The sequence below is a fragment of the Vidua macroura genome, chromosome 28 (assembly GCF_024509145.1).
Source record: "Vidua macroura isolate BioBank_ID:100142 chromosome 28, ASM2450914v1, whole genome shotgun sequence".
Lineage (NCBI taxonomy): Eukaryota > Metazoa > Chordata > Aves > Passeriformes > Viduidae > Vidua > Vidua macroura.
The window spans coordinates 2,847,451-2,871,001 of record NC_071598.1 but is presented as its reverse complement, the minus strand read 5'-3'; the positions used below and the strand labels follow the sequence as shown (position 1 = coordinate 2,871,001).

Genomic DNA, 23,551 nt, shown 5'->3' with positions numbered 1-23,551 from the left:
AATTATTTCATCTGTAAATAAACCTCTTCAATTCTCAGAAGTTGAGTTCACTGTCATCTCCCCTGTCAGGCAAATTCAGGCATATCAAAAGACAGGTTCAGTTTTGAATGGGTGCATTTTACAGAATCACTTTCCAACTATTTTAGCCTCTTATAATAGAACATTGTTCCTTTTAAACAGTCTGTAGGCTGTGCCTGTGACTCACTAATCACCAGACAAGAGCATCTGATTGTATCTAGGCAGAAGGGAAAGCAGTATAACATATCTGTAACAATAAATTACAATTCTAAATTGCTGCTGAGAGCTTTGATATATAAATGCTAATACTAACTTTTCCTGGGACCTCTGTGACAGGAGAAACCTGGTGGGTTCTGCGTAGTTTGACTCATGGCCAAATTCGAGGGTTCCTGGACAATTTTCAGTTTGGCTGTCCTCAGACAGAGAAAAATTAAAACCTGCAAAAAACCCAAGCTCAACCCAAAGTATATTCCTGTAATGACTTGAGTGAACAGCAAAAATGAAAGAGGAATGAGACAAATGTAGCTCCCATCCAAGGAACAGCAGTGTGGCCTGAGCCAGGGGACAGCATCTGTTTTCCAGCCACTTTAACTCGGGGTTGTCAGAGGGAGAGAACAAATGTGCAGCCAACCATTGACACTCACCCTGCTCCTGGCTTTGATGCGCTTGTAAACGAAGTCAGGGAAGGGTTTCCTGGGGATATACCTCCCAGAGCCCTCAGTGACGTGGAGATTCCCATCCTCCAGCACGATCTTGCCCTGGCTGATCACCACCAGGGGAGATCCACGGCACTCCATGCCCTCGAAGATATTGTACTCCAGAGACTGTAATGAGCAAAAACAGCACATAAAGCAAACATATTCACCCAGCAGAGCCAGCTGGGCTTTAATTAGCAATCATCAGCCATGCTAATTGCCAAAATTTTAAAGACAGATTGAAGCAAACTCAACAGTGCTTACCTGAGCTGTATTTGCTGTGATTTAATAAAGGCTGCTCTTAATTATCAGTCTAAGTTTAGAGGTTTATTAATGCAAAATTTCCATTGAAATAAGGTTCATAAAGAATCCCAGAATAGTTTGAGCTGTAAGGAACCTTAAAGTTCATCCCATTCCAACCCCTGCCATGGGTTGGGACACTTTCCACTAGACCCAGTTGCTCCAAGCCCTGTCCAACCTGGCCTTGGACACTTCCAGGGATAGAGCAGCCACAGCTTCTCTGAGAAAGAGAAAAAACAGTTTCAAATGAGAGCCTCCCTGTTTAAATATATTTAGGCACCTATCTCTGCTGAGCTGGGGGCAGATTTAGGAGCCACAGAAAGCTTTATGTGAGTTTCCTAATAAAAGAATAATTTGGAAAAATCTGTATTTCAAACCAGTGTTTTGGTTGATGGGTCAGGGATCAGGACAATCTTATTTTATTTTAATGGGATTGCTCATCCTCAATTAACTGGATTGGAAACATCACACCATTGAAAAAAGGCAAGTTTGAAAGAAATCACTGCAAATGTGAAACATCCTGGAATGAGATGCAACCATGTTATTTGGGGACTGTTACTCTAGTGACCATCTCTGAGTCAAATGCAGGTCTTTTTTACCAAGTTAATGATGGAGTTTGCCCTTGAAGTGTGTTATAAGTATGGGCAGGCCTGAGTGCAGCTTTGCAATTAGCCAGACCAGTGGTTAAACCGAGTCTGAACCATGTCCAGCCTGAAAAAAAACGGGGTGGTAAAGGAGGAGGCTGGGTCAGGAGCTTATGGATTGGGCTGCTTCCAAGAACAACACCACCTCCCTCTCCAGCTCCTGATGCTTCCTTGCCAGAGAGTGGCAAGAGCAGTGTGAATTCTTGGAAAATATCCGTAAGTTGCTCAAACATTTCAAAAAGTAGCAATCGTCCAAGGCCACATAATCAGAGGCTGTCCCTGTGCCTGACTGTCAAGGGGCCTTTTGTTTTCTGCTTGGCCAAACCAGGATGTCTGGACTCCAAGGGCATCACTTGTATCAGTTTCTCCTCTAACACAAGGCATCATGCAGTGTAAGACCCAAAAAATTACAGAATTTCAGAATCATTAAGGTTGGAAAAGAGCTCTAAGGTCACTGAGTCCAATGCCTGATTCCCACCTTGTCGCTGGCCCAGAGCACTGAGTGCCATGTCCAGGCTGCCTTCATTGGACACCTCCAGGGATAGGGACTCCAAACCCCCCTGGGCATCCCCTTCCAATGTCTAATCACCCTTTCCATGGAGAAATTCCTCCTGATGTAGCTTCAGGTGTGATGCCAGGTACAACAGGTGAAGCGATGACAGGGGACGAGGTCAGAGATGCGTTTGTAAACAAACAAGCTGTGATTGCTCAGCTTTTCAAACTCTTGGGAATGAGAGCCCTTCCTCCTCCATGCTCTTGGCACAGCTTAAGGATGCAGCCTTTGGCCACAGCTGGCCAAAGAGTGCTGGAGCCTCTTACACACTGTCAGGGTTTTGGGGGATCTGCAGCTCTCAGCAGACAAAAATACTTCTGAATGGAGCTGGTCCTCCTTTGCCTTGCCCAAATCCATAGCAAAATCATGGGACCAATCCTGACTGCACTAGAGCATATCCACAAAAGAGAAAGTCTATGAATTCTGTGTCAGGAAATTGAAAGACCCCAGTTCATTTCCCAAACACAACAGCTACTAAATAGAAATTACTTTCAAGCACTCCACCCAAACTACTTCCATCTCTCTGAGCTATTTGTAAGTACAAGCCCAGGTTCAGATCATGAATTCTGGCACCTAAAAGCAGTGAGTCCTGGGTTCCCTCTTCTTACGTCATTCCTCTCCAGATTGGAAGGAGTCTGGAAGCACCTCTAAGGTGACTGAAGTGACCAGACTCCTGGAATTCCTCTGTCAGAAGCCTAAGCAGAGGCAGGATGAAGTGAAACCATCTGTGACCAATTCTGACAAAGAGTTAAGTCACAGGGAAGTGAACCAAACCTTTAAAAAAAAAGATGTTTCCTTGTGAATGTGCCCGGGGATCCAAGTGTGGAAGAAAATTTTGCTCCTTCAGCTCCAGAGTGAATGAAAGCATTCATGGGAAGAAAGAACAAGCAGGGTTTTTTCCAGGGAAATATTCCATAGGTTCATGGTCAACAGCGAAACAAGCTGTCAACAAATGCAAACAGTGGCTGCTTTGTCTGAGAGAGGGCTTGAATGTCACAGGGAGACTCCAGCCAGGCCCCTGCACTGGAACTATTCTGCAGATTCCCACAGACTGAGACAGCTTGGTCACTGCAGGGGACAGGTGTAAGGCATGGGACTCAGCAAAAGCGTCCCTAAGAGTGCCACCACTGCAGAAGCTAACAGCCACAAGCTGCAGAAGAGCTAAGGGGAAGGTCTGGTTGCTTTGGGTACTGCCCTTTGCCGGCTAATGTGGGGGTGACCACCAGGCAAATCCTGACTCCACACACATGTGCCAGATCAGTAGGTGGTATAAATCCACTCAGACCCTAGATCTGGGCCAGATTTCCAGAAAAAGTGTCTGCAAGCTGAAAACACTTCAGTGAAAAGGGGCAGTTGCCATTCCCAGCACTGGCAAGCCTGGATGTCATAAACAACACATTGCCCTAAGAGGTCTTTGCATATTTTAGAGGATTTAAAGAGCTTTCTTTGAGCTCAGATCTATGCACCCAACACTCAGAAAGAGCAGACATGCTCCCTGCTCCAGGGGGAATCCACTTGATTTCAGAGGGACTCATCCTGCTCACACAACTGAGCTCCAGAGTGAGACAAGAGAGAGGGCTTCAGGCACGGGGAAAATGAGTCCTGAGTTGCCACAAGCTCCCACTGCTGGCAGCACAGCCTGGCACTGGAAGAGAGGGGGAAAGGAAGTAGGGAATAGTAGGGAACATCCTTACTATGTTGTGAGTCTTGGCAGAGATTGTCTTGACACTGTCAGGATCCCAGATCACCAGGTCGGCATCAGAACCCACGGCGATGCGGCCCTTCCGTGGGTACAGGTTGAAGATTTTGGCTGCGTTTGTGCTGGTCACAGCCACAAACTGGTTCTCGTCCATCTTGCCGGTCACCTGGGGGGACACCACAGGAGTCACTGCATGAGCCAGCTAAGAGCTGGCAGTGCAGCAGATTCCCAAGGATCTCCACAGGGGTAAAAACACCAAGTGGAAGGACCATGACAAGAAAATAACACATTCCTGCAGCTCCTTCCACTCTGAATGTCCAGCTGAAATGTAAACGCATGACAGGTGTGACCTACCACAGCCTTATCCCAGATGATGGACATTCTCTCCTCAGTGCCATTGGTTCCTTCAGGGATCAGGGTGAAGTTGTCCTTCCCAACAGCTTTCTGAGCAGTGTTGAAGGTGCAGTGGGCACTGCCAGTCACTTGGAGGTCTCCACTGGAAGAAAAACAAAAGGTATTTAAGGTATTTTATTGTCACAGGAATGCTCCTGAAGGTAAAACAGCTTTTTGCTTGCTGGCAGCAACATCCCTTATTTTATCACCCATTTCCTCATGATGAATCACATGTTGTTTGAACACAGAAAGCTCTACTCACCAGGACAGTAATGAGTTGAGAAAATCAGGAGTGGTCGGGTCAGGACTCAGTGGTGGGGATGTAACAAAAGCCGCTGCCTTTGCCCAGTTCTTGCTCCAGTAATGGGATCCATCAGTGCCCAGGCTGGCTGTGATGGGCTCTCCATACACCACAGTGCCTGTGGGACAGGGACACACATAAACCCTCTGTGAACACCAAGGAATGTGCACTTCCAGCCTGGCTTCCTGGCAGAAGGCATCCTCCTGGGAAAGGACACATGCTGCAGGGCTGCCTAGTACTTCCTCTGAAGCATTAAATAAAGATATTGCTACTGACCAGAGCTGGGAGCAGCAAAATGTGCACAATCCTTTACACAACTGCAGAGGTTGGCACTGATTAATTATCCTTGAAATGGTTACTGTAAAGATTCATTTTATTGTTTATATTAAATTTATTGTTTATTTATCCTGAGCCAAGAACTTTGTAGAAGAAGCTGAGAGCAACTGTAAGGGAGTGAGGAAATTCAGTCTGATCCAGAAGAGATGTGCAAGAGAAAGAATTTTAAGAAAAGTTTTGTAAATTATAGTATGAATTAAAGACTTTCTAACAAGGCCAGGTTTCTTGGAGTAGGGTCTGTGCATAGACCACGTGGGAGAAAACTCCTACCAAGAAAATTTTTCTGCATACAAAGAAAACCCATCACAGGGGAAATATCAGAGTTCTTGGTTCACAAATGCAGCGCAAGGGAACTCTGTGGTCCCCCCAAACAGCAAAACTGTGGCAGAACTGGGAAACGGAACTGCATCTCCTGACTCTGTCCAGTGCGCTCACCACCACTGCATCCTTCCTCCTCATTAACATTTTTGGAACCACATGAAGGAACAGCAGATCCTTAAGGCCAGAATACTCTGCAAGCTGGAATGTACCAGCACCATCTGCACACCAAGCAGATGATGCAACTTCAAAAGCAGCACAAGCTGGCAGTCCCAGGATCTGCTCACCAAATGCAACCTTGCCAAAATCTGTTCTGTGCCCACCCACCTGCCTCCCCAAGCTTCAAACTTCCCCTCCTCCAAACTTCATGGGTTTGGATCTGCCTACCAAAGATGAGGGTGGCTGAGATGCCAACCCTAAATACTTCAGTCAGGAAAGATGGGCAGAGGGACAACCAGAGCTGGTCAGCAGGGTCTCACACCTCACCATGCAGAGAGAAAAGACAGAATACTTCTTTCACTATATTGCCAGAGCTACTCTTATGTCTCTGGGGTCTCAAGACAGCTGGGAAAAAGCCCACTAGCTGAGGCAGGGCAATGATTAACTGGCTCCATGCTGCTCCCAGGACCCTGCTGACACAGCACGTCCAGGAACAGCCTTTGCTAGAGAGTTTCCAGGAGCAGAGGAAGAGGCTCCCTGACATCACTGGCCACAAATAGGGTTCTGAAATCAAAGCAAGGCCTAACACATGCTGGCTGTTAATGGGAGGCCGCTTGTGGTCCAGCACACTGGGGATATTGTTCTGCAGGGAGTGATGTTTTCGGGTTCCAGATCGCCAGCGACAGAGTCTGCAGGGAATCTCCTCCATACAGAAGCCACTGGGAACATCTGGCTTTAAATAATGTCTGTTCTTTGCCATTTAGCAAATCAGTCCTGGTTTGGTTTTGCCTTGGATAGTCTTGACTGTTTCCTCTATTGTTTGGGAGGGCAAGACCAGTGTGTGTGGCCCTCCTCGGTTACTGCACAGCATTTAACTTGAGTTATTTGAATAAAGGAACTGAGGATGGGGCACCATTTATACCTCAAATTCTCTTTATAAGGAGAAAATGCATTTTGAATGAAAACTGCATGTTCTGGCTGGCTCAGGAGGCTGAGTGAAGTGAGCCCTGTGGATCATTCATCTGGGACAATCCCAGCACCTTTCACAGGCAGGGTAACATCCACCCAAGCCAAGCTGTGTTTTATGGCTTTCTGTGATCCAGGTGTGTGGTCCCTCATCCCGAAGCCCCACTCCACTTGCAACTGGTGGTCTCAGGACACTGAGTGTAGCAAGAAGTGTTTCTATTGATGTTCCACCTTTGTGGGGCATATGCCTTCAATATTTTATCTGGAAAAGGGAAGAGAGGCTTCCCTGGCTCTCAGTATACAGCTGCACTGCGACATCAAGTTCTTTTCTGGGATGCAGCATGCAGCCACATTGCTAGGTCAATGCATCTTCCTTCAGGATGATCCCCTCCGATGGAGCTGGGAGAGAAAGATTTATTCCAAACGGCTTGAGCTGCTTTCACAGACAGCCTTGAAAATCAGTCCTCCTCACCAACTCCTTTAACAGGAATCATGGGACCAAAATACTCCTGAGCCGATGCACAAACACCAATCTGTTTGCTGGAAATCAGCTCCTCTCGCATCAAACACCCAGATGGAAAGTGATGTCATTTGTATATCCATCCAGGCTTATTTAGGCTGCAGAAAATTAAATCCAAGCCTTGTGAGGAAAGAAGGGGGTAAATCATCCCTCCTGGTTACTCACCCAACCTGAGCAGCTTTAAATAGAAGTGAAAGGTTTAGTAACAGGGTAAAGCAGCAGACAGCACTCACTCCATGAGCAATCCTGACTCCTTGAGGGCCAGGCAACAGGGACAGGGCTGGGGGAAGCTCCTGCATCCCTCAGAGCAATTCAGCTCCCTCACAAGCCTCAGTCAGAGAGGACACACATGGGCAGCAGCATCCACAGCAGGTCTGAGTCTTGCTTCTTGCAGCATCCCCAAGCAGAGTTATCAGAGGCAGTCGCAATTCCCAAACCTAACCGAGCCTGCTGATTCCCATCCCTGCATGGATGTCAGGCTATGAGTTACACCACGTGGAAAGCATCTATTCCACAAGCAAGAAGCACAGCAGGCAGCTGGAACTGGTTGGCCTCTTTGGCTACTCCAGCTAAATACAAGAGGGCTTGTGAGTCAAGAACTCCCTCAGGAATCACTGCTGACCCCAGGAAGCACAGCAGAAAGCACCAAGGTAAAACCACAGCAGCTGGAAGGAGGACCCAGTTGCAGTCTCCAGGTGAATTTACTACATGGGGAGAGCATGGAATGACTCAGTGGTATCATGAAGGCACATGGCTTGGTGGGGGAGGGTAAGTGTGAATAGACAAGTTCAGGACTGAACAGAACAAGCAGCTCCTGGCTCTGACACAGCCACTTTCCCTGGTGTGTGGGAAATGAAAAAGAAACCTTTCCTGTAGGGATGAAGCTGATGTTGGCAGGAGCTGAAGTGCATGAGCTAAGGAGGAAATAACTTACCCTTTTTCCTGGCTTGAGCAATGACATCAGCAGCACTTTTGCTCATCACCTTGGTGATGTACAGGGGGCAGTTGGTCTGGTTGGCAATGGTTATTGCCCGGTTCACAGCCTCTGCCTCCACCTGAGGAACAGAGGCGGCAGTAGGTCAGGGACACCCAACAGCACCCCGCTCATCCTCAGACCCTACTCTCCCAGAGAACAAAGAGTGACAAGGCATTTCCCACCTCCGAGCCTGAAAAGGCACAGCGCAATCACAACAATTAAATGACATCATGCTGCAGTCCCCTCTCATTACCACCATTTCTCCCAGGCTGCTTCAGAGCCTCTCTGATTGAACTAAAACACCAGTCCAGGTGCTCAGGGTCAGAATGATTAAGCCCCTTCTTTAACCTAGACAAAAATAAGCAAGTAAATGTTGACTCAACAGAACTGCTCCAGCTCCAGCTCATGGAGAAGGGAGATGCTGCACCACATACTCTGGTAAACCACATTTGCAAACAAGCCTCCTAAATTGTACCCTCCACTACAGTCTCTGGCTTGGGATCTGAGAGAGTGTGAACCACCCCATAAATCAACTGTTTTTCCTTGCATGTGTACAGAGAATTAACCTCAACCAAACTGAGGGTCATGTTGTAACTGCAGCCTCAGGATGATGGGCACTGCTCTGATTTTATGGATCAAACACGTCCTAATCAAAAGATCCAGAAGACAGATTGAACAGCTGGGTTATGCTCACTGTGCCTGCTGCCAGCAATGCCACAGACATTTTCCAAGTGAACAACAGAGGAAACAAACTCAGAGCAATCCCCCACCAGATTCCCCAATGCAAGAGGCTCCCAGAACCCCTCCCATGGACTCTGGTGGCATTGGCACACAATCAGCATTTGTGAAAATCTGCTCTGCAGTGACTGATAGCCCAAGTGCCACAAATCACCATCACCTGTCCCAGAATACATTGCCCAGACAGGTTATGTCTCATTCCTGGAAGTGTCCAGGGCCAGGTTGGATGGGGCTTGGAGCATCCTGGAGTAGTAGGTGTCCCTGCCCATGGCAGGAGTGGGACTGAGTGGGCTTTGAGGTCCTTTCCAAGCCAAACCACTCTGGGTTTCTGTAACTGCTGGCTCTTAACACTGTCCTTGGAGGAAAAGAACCACCAGCTTAGGGAAACATGGCCAGGCTGATGTCCAAGTGTCCTGAACAGCTCTGCTCATGCCAGCAAAGCCACCACTTGCACCCATGCCCTGTTTGCAGCCAGAATGCTCCAGGAAAACAAAAGCCAGGAGTTTTTTACAGCAAACCAGCCCCCCAGAGTCAGCAGGGTGCTCTCTGGGGCCCAAAGGGTTATAGCCCCAGGCAGGTGATGCTCACAATAGAGTATTTTCTCACCCTGATGCCCCAGGCAAATGGGAAAGGCTGTGAGGGAGGGTTTTGTTCCAGGATGTTGGACCCAAAGTGTCACAGCCAGCACCACTCACAAGGGCTGAAAGGAAGAGCCAAGAGAAGCCCAGTTGTCCCTTCTGAGAGACAAGGGGAGGACTCAGACAGGCCAGAACTTCCAGGCCATGGCCTCCCTTTGCAAACTCCCCACTAGAGCGGGTCTGTGCACGGCTCTGCCTCTGCAGCACTTGGGAACCCCATTTCTACTCCGTGTCTCAGTTTCCCTGCAGGCAAAGCAGGGATAAAACAACACACACCCCCCAGACTTTTGGGCAGAAGGCGTTTGAGCAACTGTGAAGCAGCAAGAGAATATTTTCTGAACTAGGCTGCTGAATTCCTGCCTTGTGCCCAGATGCTATGGTGACAGGCATATAACAATAACCCAACAAGTAGTACAAAGGGGAATGTTTGCAATTATTTGGATGCATTAGAAGCCCTAGCACAGCAGTTCTCTTGGAAAACGAAACAAAACAAAACAAAACAAAACAAAAGACAGACATTTCCTGGAGCATTTTGACTGCTTGTGCTTCCAGCATTTTTGTGGCTGAAAAAAAAACCCCAAAAAAATGAAGGATTGCTCTGAAAAGTCATCACAGAATGAACTGAGCTGTGAGGGGTAGAGTTTTCCAAGAAGTGATGGGTGAGGCTGACTTGAGATGGTGCTGTCTTAACTCAGGCCCTGTTTTCTTGCTCACCTCTGTGCTGAACACTGAGATGAGCAAAGCTAAACCCCTGAGTCAGCAGTGAAACTTAAGCCTCAGTATGAGCCTCCTGCCAGCCTGGGAATTCAGATGTGTGCACTCCAAGACACAAGTGCATGTGGCCAGCCCCTGAATGCTTCACTCTGATTTATTCTACCTGAAATGAGTGGGAGTGTTGAGTTAATAAATGTTTTAGACTTGCTCAGCAACTCCTGCTGGTTTGCTGTAGATGGAGGTCTGAATTAAGGAGCTCTCCAGTCAGATGCCAATCATCCTTAGGACTGGTTTTGCATTCCCTAAGGGACAGCAGGAAAAGCCAATTCTAGTGTCAACAGCACCCCAGAGGGATACAACAAACATCCACTTCGTTGAAGTCAACAGGAATTAGGGATCTGCTGCCACCCTTGGAATTTGGCCTCTATCACCAGCTAGCCCAAGGGGAGCTGGATGTTTTTAAAAGCACAGAGTCATTCCCTCACTGCAGAAAGGGGAGGAGGGAACAAGATGACATCATTTCCTGCTCTGTTTCCTATGACTTTAAAGGAGGAGAATGTTGGACCAAAGGCTTCCCAAGCCTGAGCAGAGCACAGCTGAGTTCAGCTGCACAGAGGCTGCCCCATGTGACATCAGGGAGAGGCTTCACTGAGCCTCATCTGTGGCAGCCACGTGTCCTCAGGCTGCCTTTTTCCTCCCTGCACTGAGGCAGAGCACAGTCCTGCACAGATTAACAATCCATCCATGCCTTGGAACCACACAACTCACAGTTTAAAGCTCCTGCTCCATGAAGGATGAGCTCTTAAACAGCCAGACACAACTTGGCTGGTTTGTGTCCAGATCCTTTAAGGTAAGAGCAGTGTTCCTTTGAAAACAACACAAACTGAACTCCCTGAAGTGTCACACCAGCATCTGTTCCCATTCCCCTGATGCAGGCCAAAAAATATGTTAAAAAACCACAAATTGGATGGGTGACTGGAAAGCTCAGTGCAAAGTGTTTGCTCACAATTTCAGGAAGCAAAAGATTCCAGCTCTGGAAGCCACACACAGATTCTGTGTTCTGTGAGGATTCACTTACAAGTGGAACTTTTTTTTTTCCCCAGGCAACAGAATGATTTACGTTCCTACTGAAATGCCTCTGGATGCTGCTTGTCAGAATCAAGGGGAGGAAATGGAGAGTGAGCACGAGGGACATGTGTGGATGAACTCACAGGCCCAACTCCCACATCTGGAAGGCAGCAAAGCCCCAGGATCTTGGAGGAATAAAAAGAGCTGCTTTTTACAGAACAGATGAACCCCACAAACCTGGAATGCCACGGTGAGGTGTCCGGCTTAGAGACAGCGAAGGACTGTGAGTGAAGAATGCAATGGGAACCAACCTCAAAGGCAAAGTTTTAAGGCTCTTTCATACTTCTGGGATTTATTTCAAAAGCTTAGAGGGATTGGAGTGCTCATCTCTGGAGAAATCCATGGAGAAATATGAAGGGTAACTATTTTATATAAAGTGCTGGGCTAAGGCCTGAGCATGACCTCCCCTCTCTGGTACATATTTTCTGTGCCCTCAGCAAACCACTTAATCCATTGCTGTAAAAACCCCCATCCCATTGGTAATATTTCATCAAAATATCAAGTATCACAGTAATGGAAGCTATGAAGTACCTAAAAACAATGTCACGATTTGGGCATATATTAAAAATTCTGCTATTCACTGGAAGTCTGACAAAATAACGACCAAGAGAGACCAAGAGAGACAAAATAACGACCAAGACACTGGACCTAGAAAGGACAGTAGCAGAATTCCACCAACATAACCCCAAATGCAGAAGAATTTTGTTTCCAGCCACATTCATCCCAACATGAAGTACTTAATGGCAATGCAGAGATGTTATAAACTGGGGAGGGGGGTAAATGCAAAGACAGGGGAGTTCTCACCTCTTCAGGTCTGCTCAACACATGCCCTTCAGGGCCTGTGATCCCCAGCTCCAGGATCCTTTGCTGCTCCTAAAGCAGAGAAGAAAAAAGAGCAGGGATGAGATTTAAAGCAACAGGGAATTTTTCTTGCAGCACACACAGCTATTGTAAAGGGGCATGAGTGAGATCCTGAGCATCTGTACTGGCTAAAAATCACATGGGGCTTTGCATAACGGCCCTGCAAGAAGGTCCTGTCCAACTTCCTTTGCTGAGAATAACCAGAGCTCACAAAACCTTGCTGATTTGTTCACAGGAGTTCAAGGAAACCTTTTATTTGGATTTGCTTCACACTGGGTTCATAGCCCCTCGACTTTCAGTACTCATTTGCATCTATAAAATCATCTATAAAATCATCTTGTGGCAAAATGATAACTCATGGAAAAAATCGTCCTGCAACTGGGCTCAAGGACTGGGGTGGGTTCTTGCCCAGCCAAAGAACACAGAAATCCTCTGGGTGCTTGAGACACAATACACAATGTACAAAATGAGCTGGAGATAAGATTAAATTGGATACATTATTAACATTTCTCCCTTGCTGCTGTTTGAAGGATAAACAGACCCCAAACATCAGCACCCCATGTACTGTATGAAGCTACATCCCTTCCCACTCCCCCGCTTCTTATTTCCTTCAGAATATTTTGTTCCACACAGTGACAGTCACACCCAGCTTTTCACTTTTGGGGAGAGAGGCAGAAATGCCCAATATCCACCCCAAACTGTACGCTGACACAAAAAACCTATTTTATCAGTGTCAAACGGGTTAAAAACTGCTTACAGCCCTGCTCACACCCTTGATACAGCCATGCCATGCTCTCAAAAGGCTGGGTGGCTCTCAGTTTGCAAAGAAGGAGTCAGAATTTAAACCCCTCCCAGCATTTGAAGCCAATAACTGAGAGAACAGACAGGCCATACCTCAGCAATGATGTCACCGTTTTCAGCATGCACTTGGGCTGTGGCGCCAATGTCCCGGATCACACTTAGGACCTCATAAATCTGGGTGACAGATAACACACATCACAACAGGAACACACCTGTTGGGAAGGCCACACCCCAGATCCCCATAGAAAACAGAATTTTGCAGAAGAGAAAAGAGAAAGAGAAGCACTAAGCAATATAAGATGTGCTTTGCTGGAGAGATGCAAACCATTTTCATGCCTGCCACTGAATTTCCCAATTCCACAGTTGGATGCTGCTGATGGGCAAAGAAGGATCATCCAGTGGCAGGTTTGGAGTACCTTGGAGGAAGAAACAGCAACAACTCAAGCCCCATTGCTGGATGATTTTAAAGGACTTGCAGAGTTGTACCTGCTTGATGTTTCATTTACTGATGCCTGGCATGAAAAACATCCCATTATATCTGAGTGGTAGGGGCATGTCCTCCATGGAAATCCAGTATCTGGAGGTAGGAGCAGTGTGATTTCCCGCTCCAGCAACCAGTCTGAGCAGGCTCAGGTCCAGTAACCCCCAGCTGGCGCCATCAATGTTCCCTCATCAAAATGTTTCCAGAGCCCTCAGAGATAACTCACACACCAACACTCCCTCCTCCCACACCTTCAGAAAGAGAGGAATTCCTCTCCTCCCATACCTTCAGAAACATAAACTGCCCCTCTGAACCGCTAAATGCGCCCAAATGTGCCCACCAGAACAGCAAACAGGAGGGCAATTAATTCCTTTCTAAAGTCACAGTGATTCTACCACCAAAAAACTACCTCTGGACCAGGATCAGTTTTAGCTTCTAAACAGAGTAATTATAATTAGCCCAGAGATCTCCCTGTCCTGCCCTGTGCAGAGGCATAAAGCAGCAATTCCTAGAACTGCCACTGCTTCTACCCCAAAGGAGCTAGAAAAAACCTCTGACCTCTCAAAATGAGAGTTTTACTATTGCTTCCCTCGGCCAAGTCTTTCAGGGTTTGCTGTTGGTAAGGTTTTATTCTTAATTAAAAATATAATCTTCAAACCAGAGCTGTTGCCGATCTTAGGTACTGTTACACACATAAAGCTTGGAAACAGGTGAGAGTGTCAGATCCCAGGATATTGAATTTAAACACTAATTTGTGACAAATTAAACATGAAGCCTTCCTTCCTACCTGAGAATCACTGAGCTGAAAGCGATCTTTGAAAGCCATGTACACCAAGAAGGAATTCACACCTGGGGGAAAGAGAGCACATTGCAGGTAAAACCATGGACTACAATCCCTAAATCAGCCCCCAGCAGTAATTCCATGAATTCACTGTAGGAGGTTGAGTAACAAAATAAAAGCAAAAATGCATTTCACACAAAAGCAGAGACTGGGCCTGCAAAGCTGATCCCCCTCACCCTCCAGGGAGAACAATGGGAAATATGTGTCTGTGATGCGTCCAAACTGACCCACTGATCCTAAGCTGGCTTTTCCTCTCCAGCCTTTGGAACCAGTAAAAGCTCTCACCCAGCATATGTGGGAAGCTCCCATTACAGCATAAAATGCTGGGTTTTGAAACTACAAATAGGATGGAAAATTACTCCAGCCTGTGGATGAAATGCCAAGGAAATAAAGAGGGGGGAAACCTATGAGGTAATTTTACTCAGCTCTTCACTTTTAGCATCCAGAGCTGGATTGGTCCTCCTGGGGCTCCTATTTCCCTTGTTTACAGCACTTTAATGGCTGCAGGTATCATCAAAGGCCCTGATGAACCTGAAGGACCTTCACTGGACAAAGGAGCAGCTCTGCATGGGAAAAGCAGGAGATTCACCTCTAGAAAATCAGTGCTGCAACACCAGTGTGCCCCAACCCCTGAGCCCTCTGCAATCCCAATTGCCCAAACCTTCTCAAGGAGCCAGAATGGGCCCAAAACAGCTTTATTAGGATATAAAAGTAAAATACTGCATGAGAGACAGCCCTAAATAATAGGGGATCCTGAAAAACAAGGAGGGGCAAGGCTTCCCTGAGCTTACCATGATCTTTAACCAGAGCTTCCATCTCCTCCTGGACACCTTTATGCCACTCAGTGATGTCCACGTGCAGGGAGTAGTCACAGCAGGATTTGCTGTCTGCCCACTCTCGCCACTGATCGAACGCAGTCAGCAAACTGGTCCCAGGCTCAGGAACCACGTGGTCAACTGGGAATGACAACCAAAGCACTGGTAAATTCCTGGTGCTGAAGCTTTCCTGGGTGCCCAGGACAGCAAGCACAGCTGTGCAGAGGCTGCTGCAAAATCAAGGCATCCTCTTTCCCTTTAAAATATGTCTAAGTTTGCAATTTTTCAGTGGTTTCTAGAGAATGCAGCCATGGAAGTTGATTATGGAGCCGCAACTCAGAGGTGCTCCTGCTTGGGATGTGTAGCACCAACAGTTGTAGTAAGCAAGTTGTAGAAACAACTCATTTTCCTTGAGTTGCTGCTCCATAATCAACTTCCATGTTGGAGGAAGCAGGACCAACAATTTGTGGCTGGGGAGATCTCTCTGACACTGAGAAGGTCCTGCTGCCTCTGGCACCTGCTTAGTTTGATCATCACACCAAATCCTGCAGCAACTGGATTCACAGGCAGCTTGCAGCTGCAGGACACCCTCAAAGGGTGATGCAAGGGACCTGGATCTGAAGGTTCAGTGTTCCTGGTTTTTATTTGAGCACATGGAGTCTCTGAGATCTTCAAAAGACAAAGTGAAATTAAAAAAGCAAGTCAGCATCTCCAGTACTGAACTGAGAGAGTAAGAAAAACCTGTGGGATTTCAGGGGTTACAAACTGGGAAGCACTGCTGAGGAGGAAGAGAGGGCCCGGCTTGATTCTATATTAAAACACACAGAAAAACAAAAAGTTGCTTCAATTATCAGCACAGAAATCCCCGCAGCTTTTTTTTTTAATTTTATGGTGACGATCAGGGCTGCTCTAAGTCACAGCTAAGATGAGAGACAGAGCCTGTGAGCTCCACTCACCCTCAGGACAGAAGAACCATCCCTGCTGCAAAACTCTGCCTACCCTCTCCCCTTTGCAAAGGGAGACAGCTTAGAATATTTGTGCTTTCCAAAAGGCTTTTCCCCTGGAAACATCACACCAAGGAAAGGACATGCCATGCACATCCTTACTGCCTTAGCAGCTGCAGCTTCAATCAGTTCAGCACTTCAGGAGTGGCTGGTGGTCTCTGTCTTTGTTCCCTCCATACCCATCACAGAACTCCATGCTACGAGTAAAAACTTGGAAATTTGCCTCCTGTCTGGCACCACTCCGAGAATGTGCTTTTCACCGCCATTGCGGAAAGCAGCCCAAATATAAGCAGATAATAAACTGACATGTTTTTTAAAAAATCATCCCATTTCTGTTCCATGATCTGCTCCACCCCAGTGGTCAGAAACCTTCCACTAACTTCCAGCCTGAATTGTTTCTTGGCCAGTACAGAGCCCCTGTCACTCTGCCAAAGTTAATCTTTAGCTTAAATAGAATGAACAACAAGGAGAAAAATAACATTCACTTTGCTTTTCCAATGGGATGTGGAGAAAGCCCAGGTTTACACAAATGTCTAATTAAAAAGCCCAAAAAAAAAGTCCATTTAATCTCTTAACACGTCACAGGAGTAAATCCATCTCCACTTGAGACTAAAGGTGCCCTCGGAGCTCTGTCAGCCCGAAGATGATGGATGGCTTGTGGGCATTGGGAAATTGTGCCTGAACGTAACAAGTGGTTAATACAGAGTCCTCAAAGCCCAGCACTGAGACCCTGTGAATGCTCTGGAGCTCCCAGGAATGACTGTGTTGTCAGGGATCAGAGCTTTATCACCACCTCACTTCATGCACTGCCCAAGGATAACTACTGGGATTTTTTGGAGGCAGTGGAACCAGGGGTAAGGGAGCTCTATTAGCTCTCTGACAAAGCCAAACCACAGCTGGTTGCAATAGGAGTCAGGCATGTAGGTGCTGGTGCAAGTGTGCAGGAAGTCAGCTCCAGGGGTTGGGAATATTTCCTGTGGCATCTCCCCTGAGCTCCCTGACAGCCAAATCACTCTCTAGCCCCTTCAAAACACAGCACACTTTTTCTCCACAGCAGCTCTGCCAGGCAAACATCAGCAAACAACCACTTCCCCACATCCACATGGAAGAACTCAGCAGGAAAGCAGCCTGAGAGTGCAAGGTAAGCAACAGCCTTTGCACCTGGGACTGAACTGGTCTGAAGAGACTCAGGGAAAGGACCCAGCAGAGCACACCAAGAGATAGTCATGGTGACAGGGACGTCCCTGGAGAGGGGCCCAAGAGCTGGGATCCTGTACCTGGCCAGGGTGGAAGCTATGCTGCCACAGCAGAGCAAGCAGGAGGAGTGGATGCTGCACAAAAGGCATGGAGAAAGTGGGTGTAATACCAAATCCTGGTCTGGAGGCAATTCAGACACAAATGGCAGTCTCCTCAATTCTTCCATCCTCTGTGCAATGGGAGGAGCCAAACACATTGTAAGATCATGGCCTACATCCCTTCATGTGAGGGTGGGGTTTTGGGGGAGACCAAATAAGTAAAAATGAGCCCAGATCCAGGAAAGGAGAGTAGTCAAGGTTGACTCTTTATCTGCTCTTAAAAGGACTGAGCTCTCAAACTGCTTCTGTTGAGATGGCCAGGAATTCCAGCTCTCAGGCAGAGCTCAAGAGCTCAGAGTAGAACAAAAAGCTTTTTATTTCAGGTGCCTGTACTCCAGAGCAGCACAAGAAGTTGATGGAGGCTCCATTCCTCTGTTCCCACAGCCCCAGGCTTCCAGGATGACCCCTGGGGATGATCTGTCCCAGGACCATGGACACAAGGGCTGACCTACCCCAGCTCACAGCAAATCTCCCTCCGGGAGAATTCCCAGGAGGCTTCCCATGGGAAAAGCAATGCTGTCCCGATCCCACAGTGCTCCTTCTCCCTGGGAATCCCATCCCACTCCCCCATCTTTCCTTCCATCACCTCAGGAACCAGGAATGTTCAATCCCTGGGTGGCCCCACGTCTGCAGGGCACACACTTGTTCAAACTGCTGTGACATAGGCTGTTGTCACCCCTTTATTCCCTCCACCACCACAGCCTTGATCTGGTGTGCTTCCCAGCCCAGATGTTTTCTTCCTGTTGTTGATTTTTTTTGCTGTGCAAATTAATTCAGCTGCTTAAAGTCTGAGAAGGAAGTTGCCAGCTCATTTTTAAGTTCAAAGCTTGTTCCAAAACCAGAAACAAAACGGAGACGGGAAAGAAAAAAAAAAAAAAAAAAAAAGGAAAAGATAATGTAAGAATCACTTCATCAGGCTGAAATCTTCAAAGATGAAATTAAATAGCTTTGTGGGCTTTGTAGTGGCTCCCTGAATCTGAGTGAAATTCAGGCCTAATCCTAATGTATCTCTTTATTTAACACACTCTCAGCAAGGCATAGGGCAAAGCCAAGCTCAGGGTTACCTTGGTTTCTCAGCTAAGAGCAGAAAACATTCTGTAGATTATCTTTTAACCTTTTGAGCTGCACAACCCAAAATGCAGCAGCCCAGGGCTGAGGGCAAACAAAGCTGTTACACCAGCAAATGAATTTCTTTTAAAAAAATTAGAAAATCTATTTATACATTACAAATATTCTAATTTTTTCCTTGCTAAACACTGACAGGATTCCGAATACCTGGATAGTCTGTCTTTCTCCCAGACAATCCAAGCTCTCACCTCCCCTCTGAGAGCAGTGGCATTTGAACACCTGTGGACACACATGCTCCAGCCCTAATCATCCAGACTCTTAATTACCCTTCCCATTCCTGGTTTGGCTCTCCTATCATTATACACAGGCTTACAAGGTGCATCTGCTCCTGCTTCCCAGTATTCCAGCTGCCACCCACCACCAGCCAGGGCTGCTTTCTTGCCTGCCCCACTCAGTTCAGGGTCCTTCCCTCCTCCTTGGGCAGATTAATCGGCTCAGGATTAAAGGCAGACAATGAGCTGAAGTGAGACAACAACACTGGGTGATCCATGTTGCTCTTCTGCACCAAAGCTGGCACCCAGCCATGCTGGAATATTCTGTATCTCATGGGCCAAACTGGTGAGATGTTGGTGGGGAGAAAATTGGGTGTGAAATGAAAGGGGAAGGCAAAAACTTAGGGGAATGGATTAAATGCTCCAAGGATTGGGAAAATAAAGCAGTGTTATTTTAACATAACCATGGAAAAATCTACACAGGTTAGAAGTGCTAGCAGCACTTCATATAGAGTTCTAGCATCACCCATTATTAACACATTCTTATCATGTATTAATATAAAACCTGTACTAAAATCAGAGCCCAGCACAATCCCCCACATACACAAGTAATTTCGAAGTTTTTTTTTCCTACTGCTTTTTTTACACAATTCACAGAATCATGGAATATCCTGAGCTAGAAGGGACCCACACAGATCAAGTCCAACAACTGATTCCAGAAAGGACAGCCTAAAAGCTGGACCACAGTTAAGGCTGGCCTGAAACATCTCCTTGTCTTCATCCAGCTGCTCCCAGACTTTAAAACCACTTCCACAGCCCACTGAAAATGGTGCCAATCTCAGCTTTAAATGGTGGCTTTAGGAAATGTTGCATCACATCTTGGCTCCTTCTTCCCAACCCAGGGGCTTTCTGCTCCTGAAGAGCTTTCCTGGAGCAGGGTGGTATCTGCACCCTGAGCAAGAAGGGAGATGGGCAAGAGGGATCCAGCACAGAGGCTTCGGGAATACTCAAGAGCCTGCAGGATACTCTGAGACCAGAGCCAGAAAAATCCCATATGATCTCTTGCTGGCACTTGGAATCTCTCTCAAATTTAAAAAAAAAAAAAAAAAAAAAAATGCAGATGAAGAGCAATGCCTTTATATTTTTGACCCCTTGCTAAACTCCAGAGAAATTATTGTTCCAGAGGGAGAGTTGGATCCAACTCTTTGCCTTGCCTTGAAAACAAAACTCTGCTTTTGGGATGGATGTTCTCATGGGTGGGGATTAATGGGTTTTATAGCTTCCTGGCATTGTGGCATGTGCTTTTTTTTTTCTTTTTTGCATCCTGCCTCAGCTGAACAAGCCTTGGCTTGCAAACAACCCGCTCCTGGAGCTTCTATTAATAGCCCATGCTTCCAGCTTTCCTCTGGAAAGGATTTTTTTCAACTGGTTTAATTAAGTGTCATCCAAAGCACGCCTGAAAATTTCCTGGGGCTTCAGCTCATGAATGCCACTACCAGGAAGGAGAAAAACTGTTTGAAATGGACAATATAAACATGAATTAGGGTCAGATGCTACCAAAATTGTGTATGTAATAAAAAACATGTATTCAGGGTTCCAGTTGCTATTACAGACTGCAGTTTTACACATTATTTCCTGCTCCTACCAGCATTATATGTGCCCATTGTTTAAGAGGAGTTTATAAGGTGAAAATCCTTAACATTTAAGCTTAACTGTTAGCGGGCAGATCTCCCCTACTGAAAACTTTAAATAGCAGCTTGGTCACTATAAACACATCTGCCTTTTTAATACTACTTAATCCCCACAGCAACTGCATGTGATGAAATCTGGTGAATTTATTGAGTTGTACATTCTGTCACAAGCCATTTTATTGAGAGACTGTAATTAAATTCAGCCCTGGTAATTGCACAGGTCCCTACTTAGAAGTCTGGAGTTGTCAGGCTGTGGCTGCAGGAATATTCTCCTGGCACTGATGTGAAGTGGGAGTAATTCTGTGAAAGCAAGAGGAATAAAATCAATCTCCGTGAACTGAAAGTCAGGCCCTTGACTGACCCAGAGATTATTCCATAATCACAGACCTTATTTCATCCAGAGGCTTCCAATTCTCAGCTGGTAAAATATCACAATTCCTTCTACCTTTATGCTTCATGACCCTTTTATGTGTCAAGGAATTGAGCTACCAAAAGCTGCCTCATCTAGTAACAAAGCTGTTTTCAGCAGCAAAAATTCTGATTTAAGTATTAAACCCCAATTTCCAGCACAGCAGCCCTGCACCCATCCAGAGACCACAGCCCTTCTTTGAGCTCAAAAAGCCCAAATCAAGTGGTCCAGAAGAGCCTCACACCGAATTTTTTCTGATTCCATCCCAATTCTTCCTCTAAACCACACTCCGGGTCATGGGTTTGATCTGGGAAAAGGAAGGACAGCGACAAAATCACTTTGAAGGAAACGGCTCCATGGACCTGATGCACCTCAGCTAAACAGAAATCAAACAAAGGGTTTTCTTCATGTCGTGGTTCCAGCAACCAGATTTTCAGCTCTGTGTATTTGTGGTGATTTATTCCCAAAGTATTTTATTCTCGTTCCCTCCCTGCTGCCCCCTTCCCTCAAGAAAAGATACTGGAATAAAGAGATTATTCTGAAGAATTATAGCCCTGCACAGAACAGCATTTATGGTGCTAATACAACTACCTAAGGACTGTTCTCCTGTACATGCCTGCCAAACTAATAGTAAAGGCAGCCTAAATGACATCACATGTTGTTTTCTGTCAGTTCAGATCCAGTTTATAAGACCTGATGCAGAGAAATCAGACGCTGGACCAGAGTCAGAAGAATCAGACACATCCGTGCTCCACTGATTTCATTTTTAGAACACAACATTCCCTTATTCCCTCACTGATGTCATACAGATATTTCAGTTGCCCTTTTGGCTGATTACATCCAAAATTCAATTAACAATTTGAGGCTGGCTGGACACAAACATAAAGAATTTACACAGTAATTAATAACTCTCCCCAGCAGGTGCCATGGCAGCATATTATGGTCAGATAAAAAAAAAAAAAGGCTGCATCTCTTTCCAGTACAGGTTTATTGTGCATTTATTGTATCTCAGGAGGTCACCATGGCAGAGAGGGAGGGGAACCAAGCTCAAAAGAGACATTTAAGTAAGTGGTTCCAAGATTTATTCTTTCTTTTAAGCATTACTCCACACTTGAAGGCAATGAAAAGAGCACACAGGACTTCAAAGGCTTCAAAATGAATTGGTCTGTAAACCTTGAGGGACTGAAATGGAAAAAAACCCCTCGGTTTGTAGCCATGATTTTCAAGTCAAGACAAAACACGAGAATTAATAACACATCCAAGGGACAAGATCAGACACAGGAGGACAAAAGATCACGTGCCATGAGCCAGCTCTGTCCCTCTCAGGTCACTGGAGATGTGTCCTGCCCCTTAGGCTTTTTTCACTCTCTGGGAACATGGAACAGTTCTGCATTGGCATTGTTATCACCAAGTTTTGGATTCTCACCTTCATTTCATGGCCTGGGGCTGTCTCAGGATGAAGATGGAGAGATGAAGAGGAACACGACTGCAGGACGCCAGTTTTTACAATGGAAATTTGTGGTGGTTCTGAGTGGGCTTTGTGTGTTTGGGATTAGAAAAGTTGGTTGCCCCCCCTCCCCGATATAAACTAAATGTGAAGAGCTCTGATTTTATAAAAGCACTTTTTATTAATACAGCTTGTGAGAGAATTGGGGAAAAGAAAAACCCTGTATTTGTCAAATAAACATCTCCCCTGCCCGGATGAGGACCAGACACTTCCTCTCCTCATGACTGTGACAAGGTGACATCATGTTCCAAGGAGGAAGTTGTCACCCATCACCACCAAACACAGTCACTTCTGCTACAATAGCGGCAGTCCCCATCCTGTTCCCACTCAAACCACTGACAACCCTCACACACAACTTCAGGCAAAGAAGTGAGGGCTGAATCAGACCTAAATGTTCCTGTGTTAATGGAGAAAACCTGGTGGGAGGCACAGCAGAACCTGGTTTCCACCAAAGGACAAGGATCAAGCAGCACATCCACCCCTCACACAGCCATTTCCTGACCACACTTGCCCATCTGCAGGTGTTCCCTCCACTCTGTGGCACTGATATTGCCTACAAATTAGCTCTTGTGCTTCCTGAAATCATTAACCTGTGGGAGGTCCTAACTAGATTATCCCCAGTTTAAATAGAGACTCCTGTGGCATGTTCCCCTGCTGCTGAACTTCCTCCTCCAGCTCTGAGCCAGCCCAGCCTGGCCTCACAAGCTGTCTGGTGTCTTCCTAGACCTGTGAAGAATCCAAGATTTGGGGCACAAAGCATCACTCCTGGGCAGCACTTGAGCTACCCAGCCAAAGAGAGACACCCATCCTGCGGCAAACTGGTTTGGGAAATTCCTACACACAAGCTCTAACTTTTGTTTTTTCCATGCACCAAGTCTTTAGGGACAACTGTTGCTTTCTACACCTCGGCTTAATTTCCTGTCTCAAACATGGTATTAGAAGGAAATTCTTTACCATAAGGGTGGAGAGGCCCTGGCACACATTGCCCAGAAAAGCTGTGGCTGCCCCATCGCTGTCCAAGGCCAGGCTGGACAGGGGTTGGAGCAACCTGGGATAGTGGGAGGTGTCTCTGCCCATGGCAGGGGGTGGAACTGGATGGACTTTAAAATCCCTTCCAGCCCAAATCATTCTGGGATTCCATGAACAGCCAGAATTGCCCCTGGATCTGGGCAGGATGGCTCAGTGGGAGTTGCTCCATACAGCTGCCACCTTCCCCTTTATGACAGAGTGTTTGCATTGCAGGAGGACTGACTGGTTCAGAGTCCTCAACTCTGGTCCTGGTTCCATGGCCTAATTCTACTTCTAAGAACGCACTGCACGCCTACATTTTTCTCAGCTGCACTACAAAGG

At 46.5% G+C, this 23,551-nt stretch overlaps 1 protein-coding gene across 4 annotated transcripts in view; it reads right to left on the bottom strand.

Annotated features, from left to right (window-relative positions):
- The window catches only part of DPYSL2 (dihydropyrimidinase like 2), a 56,220-nt gene that overhangs the window by 7,327 nt on the left and 25,342 nt on the right, over positions 1-23,551 (bottom strand). For all 4 annotated transcript variants that reach the window (XM_054000595.1, XM_054000594.1, XM_054000593.1 and 1 more), the window contains 9 exons: positions 14,872-15,036; positions 14,027-14,088; positions 12,852-12,932; positions 11,901-11,969; positions 7,837-7,957; positions 4,565-4,721; positions 4,264-4,405; positions 3,905-4,075; positions 663-842 (listed from right to left, as the gene is read on the bottom strand). In XM_054000595.1, coding sequence (XP_053856570.1) covers positions 663-842; positions 3,905-4,075; positions 4,264-4,405; positions 4,565-4,721; positions 7,837-7,957; positions 11,901-11,969; positions 12,852-12,932; positions 14,027-14,088; positions 14,872-15,036 — 1,148 coding nt within the window. The remainder of the gene's footprint in view (positions 1-662; positions 843-3,904; positions 4,076-4,263; positions 4,406-4,564; positions 4,722-7,836; positions 7,958-11,900; positions 11,970-12,851; positions 12,933-14,026; positions 14,089-14,871; positions 15,037-23,551) is intronic.